An 8,676-nucleotide genomic window follows, 5' to 3' on the forward strand; every position below is an offset into this window, starting at 1 on the left:
TTTGTTTTATTTTTGCTTATTTATACAATACTACACATTGTAAATGCAGTTCCATGTTACTCTGATAATGTTATACTTAAAAGAATAAACTGGATGCCCATTTCTGTGCTCGTCTGTATGACCAAGTATTGTTCTATTCTCTGTAATGTTAAAAGACCCAATAAAATGTTTGAAAAAATAAAAATAAATCACGTCACTGCCATTAGTACACTGTGGTCCTAGGAGGGACTGACCCCTTAAACACGTCACTGCCATTGGTACACTGTGGTCCTAGGAGGGACTGACCCCTTAAACACGTCACTGCCATTAGTACACTGTGTTCCTAGGAGGGACTGACCTCTTAAACACGTCACTGCCATTGGTACAATGTGGTCCTAGGAGGGACTGACCCCTTAAACACGTCACTGCCACTAGTACACTGTGGTCCTAGGAGGGACTGACCCCTTAAACACGTCACTGCCATTGGTACACTGTGGTCCTAGGAGGGACTGACCCTTTTAACATGCCTCACTTACATGTCCAGAGTATTAGCTGACAATCTGCAACTTCACAAGCAAATCTGTAACTGCATCATTCACACGGCATTTTCTGTCATTACAGTAAGGCTCCGGCTCCAATGAGCGCCTGGCGGCGCTAGTGGCCTTCCCCGAGGACTTCCGATCACACGCAACGGGGGAGGCGTGGCCATGACTTCACGTGGCTGTTTCGACCTCATTGGCTGAACCGCTGCCGCGACCATCGCTCGGCTGCTGTGCCATCTCGCCTTGTACTGTACATGCGCGATGGCGCACTGACTGGGGCCGGCCCCATAGAGGGCACGCATGCGCGCACACCATCGCCTGCACGTTTACTGGGGACGAACCCTGAAACACTGGGCAGCAAAGCCTGATCTGATGGGCCGAGCGTAAGCAGCCATCTGCCCTACTAAAGCTCACCTGCGGGAGGGGTCAGTGCCCTGTAGCACATCCGTGCAGCTTCCCCGCTCTGTAACCCCTTCACTGCCAAGAGAACCAGCACTCCATTGTTCCACTACGAGCAACGGGTCTCTCTGACACTTTAATGTCCGGCATTGGACATCTCCAGTAATTTAACGGGTTAAACAAGTATATATATATATATATATATATATATATATATATATATATATATATATATATATATATATATATACACACACATTTTTTTTTAAAGAAAGACAAAAAAAAATCACAGAACTGCTATAAAAGGAAACATTTTGCCTTCTTTATATATATATATATATTTTTTACTTTTCCTCTAAAACGAAATACAAAACTGAGCTGGGAGAAGCTGCTACAGAGGGTTGTGACACCCGTCACCCAAAGGTGCAGCCACAAGCATCCTGACATCGCTTTGGTCCGCAGTGGCTTTATTTCATTGTGTTGGTTTTCCTCCCGATGTTCATTCTTCAATCAAAATGTTCATATTTAAAATGTAAATGCTATTTTTTGTTTAATTAGACTTAAAGCAGCAGCTCCTCTTCCCCCATTTACTTAGTGAAACCCGGAGCAGAACCGCGGTCATTTCACCCTCCCCCCTCGGGGATCCCGATATTAACCGGAGCTGCCGATTCCTTCCTAGTATTTAAATTCCCTGTGTCACAGCTGGGCCAATAGGAAGCCGCGACGGATGGCATTGTGGCTTCCTATTGGCCCCGTAACGCTGTAGATTAAAACCTCCATGCTTGTTGCCCTGTAGGTGGGCGGTAATAGCTGCACTTTCCCCTGGGGTCCCTGGAGCTGAAACTAGAAACCCCCCTGCTTTCTATCCAAGTTAAACAACATGCAGGTGGAACTGCTCCTTGAATAATATCTACCCGCTAAAATATTTAATCTCTCTTTTCAAGCCCGCTGTTCAGCAGAATGTAACGAAGCCAGGGGTAGGCCCTCTCCACATCAAGGGCCACGAACAGGTCAGGTTTTCAGGATATCCCTGCTTTAAGCACAGGTAGCTCAACCAGTCCCTGCTCAGAGGCTCAGTCTTTGACTGAGCTTCTGAGTGAGCCACCTGTGCTGAAGCAGGGATATCCTGAAAACCTGAACTGTTGGGGTGGGGGGGGAGATGCCTTGAGGATTGGAGTTGTCCACCCCTTGGCAAAGTCTATGAACAATATTTGACCCTACTTATCACACAAGGCCCTTTCGTGTTGCATACACCAAGAGATACATACATACAAGATGTAGACATCCCACGCAGTAGGCGATTGCCAACAGCCCAAAACTCAGTGGTCTGAAGAGAGAAAGTGCGGCTGCTAGCAGAGCCCAAAGAGGCATAGGTCAATACACATCCGCGCGTCAGTCCAGGCTGCCTGGCTTCCTGTGGAGAAATAAACCCTTCGTGTGATCCAATATTGGCTTTTCTACCCCAAACATAATATAATCTAGTCAGTTTCCTCCCCTTTTCTCCTTTCATTTGACTCTAACGGTCGGATCTTAGTTGCTGGATGTAGGATTGGCACGTAGATGGGTTGGCCGGTGACATCACACTCCTACAGCACTCTTCTTTTCATTGCCGCTGCTCTGGACTGGCTGGTCTTGCGTTTTCTTCATCTCCAGACCCTTGACCCAGGTATAGCAGAAGGACCCTCCAAGCACCATCATGTTACTGGTCCACCACAGGAAGCTTTTGGTCTGTTGGTAGTAAAACACAGCCAACACAGTCTGAGCACAGGCTTTGGCCGTCCCGGAGATGTTGTGGGTCAGGGGGCTGGTGAACTTAATCTGCATCCCTGTAACGTACCCTATAGCGAACCCAAAGACCCCTCCCAAAGTCATCATGCCCCAGAAGTGCAGCTGGTCCAGTTTGTCGAAGTTTAGCAGGGTGCCCAGTTCCCCAGACAGCAGCAGCAGAGGGAAGAAGAGGATGCAGGCGTTGACATTGTTGTAGAAGGTCAGGCGCCAGATGCTACCGTCCACTTCAGGGAGGACCTTCTTGGTGTAGATGGCGTTGAGAGACACACACATGCTGGCCAGGACCCCAAAGAATATCCCTAGCCAGGATAGGGTGCCCTCTGCCCCTTCCTGGTTTATTCCAAGACAGAAGCCCCCTGCGGAAACAGAAATGGGATGGGTGAGAGCCCGGACCACCTTCACTTGCACCCTCTCCCAAAATGTTGTCAACAATCATTTCTCTTTGATGCTACCACTTGTATGAACCAAAAGGGGACTCCCACATCGTCATCTTACCACAGGGTGATCTCCACTGGGCAAAGCCAATGAATAAAGAGAATGTCATTGGACGCAAAGTGTTTCTCTCTCACAATATTTTTTCATGTTATCATTTGGAGTGCACGATGTGCAAATTGTGGCAATATCAGGTTCCAATAATGTGTGCAATGAGTAGAAATGAAGGGACAAATTAACCCTTTTGCTGCCAGGCGAGCCAGAAATGATTGGCAAGTTCCCCTAGCAGGAAACAGGGTTAAGACCGTCTCCTTTTCTCTCCCTCAAATCATTAGCCTCTGCACTTTTACCTGTACAGGTGAAGAAAATAAACAGCAACACAACAGTCATTTACTTTATGATGTGAAATAAAATGTTCAGGTTTTACACCAACCCACATCCCAAATGTTTCCTGCCTGGCCCACATGGACCGGAGGCATGCGGTAACCTTTAGCCATTAGAGCAGGGGTGGCCAACTCCAGTGCTCAAGAGCCACCAACAGGCCAGGTTTCCATTATATCCCTGCTTCAGCACGAGTGGTTGAATCAGTGGCTCACTTGTGCTGAAGCAGGGATATCCTGAAACCCTGACCCTTGAGAACTGGAGTTGGCCAACACCTGCATTCGAGAGCGAGAATAAAGTTTGGCTGAGGTCGCACGTATAGTGACTGCGATGGCGACGCCGCCCAAAAACATACATTGCCGCTGCCGCGTGCGCTTATTGTAAGCGTTACGTCGGCAATGCGAGAGTCGCGTTGCGGACTTTGGAAGCCGGGAATATTTGATTTTTCAAGGGCTGTCGCCTCATGTGATAGCTCCTGAACAAATCAAATGCCCGGAAGCCCGCGCCGCTGCAAAGCGAAATATAACTTTCGCTAGCGGCGACATCACCCGTCGCATCGCGGGCACTAGACGCTCGGCCTAAGAGTGTAACCAAGGAGGCCTTTTAATGATCACCAGCCAGATATGTACAGATTCATCAGGAGCCAAATTGTAAGGTTTTCTAACGGTTAGCCTGTCTGAGAGCCACGCTTACCCAGGATGACTCCGCAGGAGAGCAACGCATACGAGGACGTGGTCTGTTTCAGCATCACGTACGACAGCAGCACATTGAAGACGGTACTAAGGCACCTGCCCACCGTGTAGAAGGCCACGCCCAGGTGCTTGAGGCACAGGTTGTTAAAGATAATCATACCAATGAAAACCACAGAGAGTGGCAGGACACTGCGCAGCACCTTCAGGTCGAAGCGCACAGAGGGAAACTCCAGCACGTGTGGTGGGATGACGTAGGTGAGGAGGCTCAGGCCCTTACACAGGGCCACGGTGACCACGCACTGATAGAAGGTGACAAAGAGAGGGGCATCGAGGTGAAGGGAGGGGCTGTCCAGCAGGTACTTGTTCAGGAACACCATGGTGATGGAGACAAACCAGTACAGCAACACCACCAGCCCAATCTTCACGGCTTTCACCAGGAACAACTCCCGAGACTCCTGCTCTGGATCTCCGTCACCTGCGCCGGCAAGAGCCATCCTGAGGATGCTGGAGCGTTTCAGGGTCCTGTTCATGGTGACCAAGGGAAACAGAACCAGAGTCAGAGTGAGGGAGGCATGAAGAGGGGGGGGGGAGAAATGGGTCAGCACAGCTAGGCAGATACCAGGTAGTGACTCAGAGCCCTCCCCCACCCCAGGCCCCGCTCCAAAACATAAGTGAGAGGGGAAGCTGGGGAGGGGTGCAGCAGTGCAGGATACCAAACTCTGTCTTACCCCTCAAACATGGAGCCAAAGCGGAAGGATGTTACCAAGGGCAGGAGACCCCAGGTCTCTGTTAGAGGGATGAGAGCATGGATTCCTGATTGTGGGCTTATTTAAGATGAAGGCTAATGGGCTGTCCTGTCTCTATCCCTCCCTCCTTCTGATGGGGCAGGAGGTGTCCTGTCTCTCTCCCTCCCTCCCTCCTTGTGATGGGGCAGGAGGTGTCCTGTCTCTCTCCCTCCTTCCGATGGGGCAGGAGGTGTCCCGTCTCTCTCCCTCCGATGGGGCAGGAGGTGTCCCGTCTCTCTCCCTCCGATGGGGCAGGAGGTGTCCCGTCTCTCTCCCTCCGATGGGGCAGGAGGTCTCCTGTGCTGCCTCTATCAAGTTAGCAGTGTGTGCATGTGTCGCTTCCTGGTTCTGTTTCCGGGTCTGACGCCTCACTGATGACGTCGAAGCTTATTTAAAGGGACAGAGGCACATTGCTCCCAAATCATTTCATGTCAGTATTCAAACGCTCAGGACCATCACAGACGCATCAAGAGGAGTGTGATAAACATTGCTATAGATATATGCATAGATACACACATACACACAGAGAGGGAGGACACACACACACACACACACACCTCTCTCTCTCTCTGAATGAGAGGTGTGACCATTTTACTCAACATGACATATCAAATAAAAATCTAAGGAGTGACACACATACCTGAAAATCAGGTTTACCCCACACGGGCATATCCAGGAGACTGGAAACACACACACGTCTGAAATGCTATTTAGCGGACCAGAACTTATCACATTGCTATTGGTTGCTCTGGCAGCTAAAGGGTTAATGTACCCACTGTGTAATATTCGGTAAACTGCCCAGCCGGCTATAATATTGTCATCTGCGCAATAAGGCCTTAGGAGTTGGTTTACCATTAGCAGAGGGAATCCCCTAGGGTGGAAAACCTGGGGAAATTTGCCCTCTTACGGCCGTGGGCAAATACGTGGTGTGAGTGGCAAGCGGTCTGTCAATGTGCAGTGCAATTTCATTTAATATGCCAATATGAAAACTTATCTCCAAAAATCTCTATATTCGCTTAATGCTGGGGGTATAAATCGCACGCACATCATGTTTCGCTCACTGGCGATATTTCGCTGAACCCGTACTAATTTGGCGACATTATTAGCCCATTGAGGCTTGGCAAAATGTTTTGGAAGAAAAAAAAAACCGGGGTTGGGCGCTAATACAGCGGCGGGCAACTCCAGTCCTCAAAGGCCTCCAACAGGTCAGGTTTCCAGGATATCCCTGCTTCAGCACAGATGGCTCAATCTTCGACTGAATCCTCTGTGCTGAAGCAGGGAGAATCCTGAAAACCAGACCTGTTGGTGCCCCTTGAGGATGGGAGTTGGCCACCCCTGTGTTAATACAAAGTATCCCCTCCAGCACTGAAGAAGTGAATGATACATGTGGGAAATGATGCATCTCCATAACTAGATCTAACAGAGCTCAGTCAATTCATAAAAGTACTGGTTCTGTGACTGATTTGACAAAGATCTACCTTTATGAAATACTGGGGCCACACTCTTTGGACTGTAATTTAGGAAGGTTTAAGCAACGTGGAAATAGAAAGAGGAGAGGCGTTTCTAAGCAAATCCCCTTAGTTTGTAACTGAATAAAGCGTATTGTGGGTGTTGAAATACCCCCATCACATTCCAGCCACGGATTTAACTACCTGTCCTGGGGCAGGCGCTCTCTCACTGTGACAGTGTGTCTGTATCCCCCCTCACCCGTGCTCACTGCATCATGTTCCTGACCTGTGGTTTCCGTGTGGTCCTGATCGGGGATTCAGTCCGTCTCTGCTGAGCGAGCGCAGGTAACTGCAGACGCTCTGCCTCCTCTGCTCACCTGCACTGTCACCTCCAGGCACAGGTGGAAGGGGTGGAGTTATACTCCTCAATTTATATTGTTCCCAGTTCCATGTCATCGTACACCTGTCTGCACCTGACGTTGCCTATACCTGCAGAGCCAGAGCCGGCCCTTGTTTTCTGCCAACTTAAGGAGTGACCGAAAGCACAATGAGTCCCTATTCCAAAGAGCTGACATTCTAATTTTTGGCGCACCAAGAGATAAAGGGGCTTTGAGCGCTAGCAGTGGGGGGACACGAAATACTAGGGTGACCAGATTTTCAAAAGTAGAAAGCGGGAGACATGAAAAAATGATTTATAAAACAAATTACATCACTTAAAAATAAATATTAAAATGGTATATGTCTAATAGCGCCCCCATTTATGCTGTTGTAGCAGGGTACCCCCCTGGCTACTATTCTACCCAAAGGGCTTGCAGTAAACCCTGGTACTATCAGGTTGCCAGTAGTTATCATGGGGTTTTCCCCTTCACCTTTGGTACTGCACTTGAGTGACAGCAGGGGGTGGTACATCCTGTTGTAGCTGGGACAAAGGGGTGCCCACCATATGGCTCTACTTAAGGGCAGGACCGCCCTACATTTGGAGGTTGTTCCTTCCCCCTGAGGAAGGCAGGTCACACAACTGGGAGCCTGAGATTGGGGCCTTCCCATGTGCTCTTCCCTCCGGGGGAAAGTGAGTGTGAACCATACCTCTGCCTCCGCTAGGGAGGTGGGGAAGAGCTAGGACGGCTGCGGGTGCCCTTGGCCTGTAGTGGCGGTCCAGGGACCAGCTCCAGTGATAACTAACCCAAGAGACTGTATCCGGCAGAAGACTGCTGAGTACCTGTTGTGTTACTGCAGTGTGTAGTAATAAACCGTTCCTGTTTTGCAATATAAATCTGGCCTAGAGTGTGTGATCTAACTGGGGGGAGAGTTACAAGTTCTACCGTGGGAGATCATCTCCAATTCCCTGGAGCCTACGGCAGATGGAGGCGCTGCACTGCTAAGTATTATGTGGGGTATGAACCCCAGAAGCCTGTTCCTGTGTCCCAAAGTCACTGCGGACAACTCAACCCTCCTGTTGCCAGCAGGTATATGCACCATACACCCTGTAATGGCCCCTCTCCTTTCCCCACTTTTCTCTCTCTCTCTTTCTCTTCACTCTCCCTCTCTCTTCACTCTCCCTTTCCCTCTTCTTTCTCCCTCCTCCCCCTTTCTTTCTCCCTCTCTCTCTCCCTTGTGTTTCTCCCTCCCCCACCTTTCTTTCTCCCTCTCACTCGCACACTCCCACCCCCCATTCTCTCTCGCACACACTCTGTCTCCCCTGTCCCCACTTTTTCTCTCCACCCCTTCTCTATCTCTCCCTTTCTCTGTCTTCTCCTCCTTTCTCTCTCTCCCCTCCCTCTCCCCACTTTTTCTCTCCACCCCTTCTCTATCTCTCCCTTTCTCTGTCTTCTCCGCCTTTCTCTCTCTCCCCTCCCTCTCCCCTCTCTCCCCTTCCTCTCCCCCTTCTCTCTCCCCTCCCTCCCCCCTCTTTCTCTCCCCCTTCTCTCTCCCGTTTCTCTCTCCCCCCCCCACTTTCTCTCTCTTCCCCCTTTCTCTCTCGCACACACTCCCTCCCCCAATTCTCTACCCCCCCTTTCTCTCACACATACTCCCCCATCCGCTCCCTGTTGGGAATCACTGACCCATTGTAGAGGGAGAGGGGGATTGGCCCGGTTTTAAAGGGGTTGCACCCCATATGGCCACCCCCAGACCTCACCAGGGAGGCAAGGGGTTAACTGGACTGCGGTCCAGAAATGTGGTTTTTACCTTGCTACAACATTCCAATGTGTGTTTCCCCTGTTATCATGTA

General features: G+C 50.0%; 1 protein-coding gene across 4 annotated transcripts; it reads right to left on the bottom strand.

The window, feature by feature from the left end:
* Positions 1-1,215: 1,215 nt before the first annotated feature.
* SLC35C1 (solute carrier family 35 member C1) lies at positions 1,216-6,842 on the bottom strand. 4 transcript variants are annotated; one of them, XM_075567538.1, is made up of 3 exons: positions 6,706-6,842; positions 4,215-4,735; positions 1,216-3,064 (listed from the first exon to the last, which is right to left on the bottom strand). In XM_075567538.1, the coding sequence occupies exons 2-3, from the start codon at positions 4,705-4,707 to the stop codon at positions 2,499-2,501; spliced, it is 1,059 nt and encodes a 352-aa protein (XP_075423653.1). In that variant the 5' UTR covers positions 4,708-4,735; positions 6,706-6,842; the 3' UTR covers positions 1,216-2,498. The 4 variants fall into 4 exon arrangements, with proteins under 4 accessions (XP_075423653.1, XP_075423652.1, XP_075423654.1 ...); XM_075567537.1 differs by having other exon boundaries at positions 6,733-6,839; XM_075567539.1 differs by having other exon boundaries at positions 6,651-6,790.
* Positions 6,843-8,676: the final 1,834 nt, after the last annotated feature.

The sequence above is a fragment of the Ascaphus truei genome, chromosome 12, assembly GCF_040206685.1.
Source record: "Ascaphus truei isolate aAscTru1 chromosome 12, aAscTru1.hap1, whole genome shotgun sequence".
NCBI classification, from domain to species: Eukaryota; Metazoa; Chordata; class Amphibia; order Anura; family Ascaphidae; genus Ascaphus; species Ascaphus truei.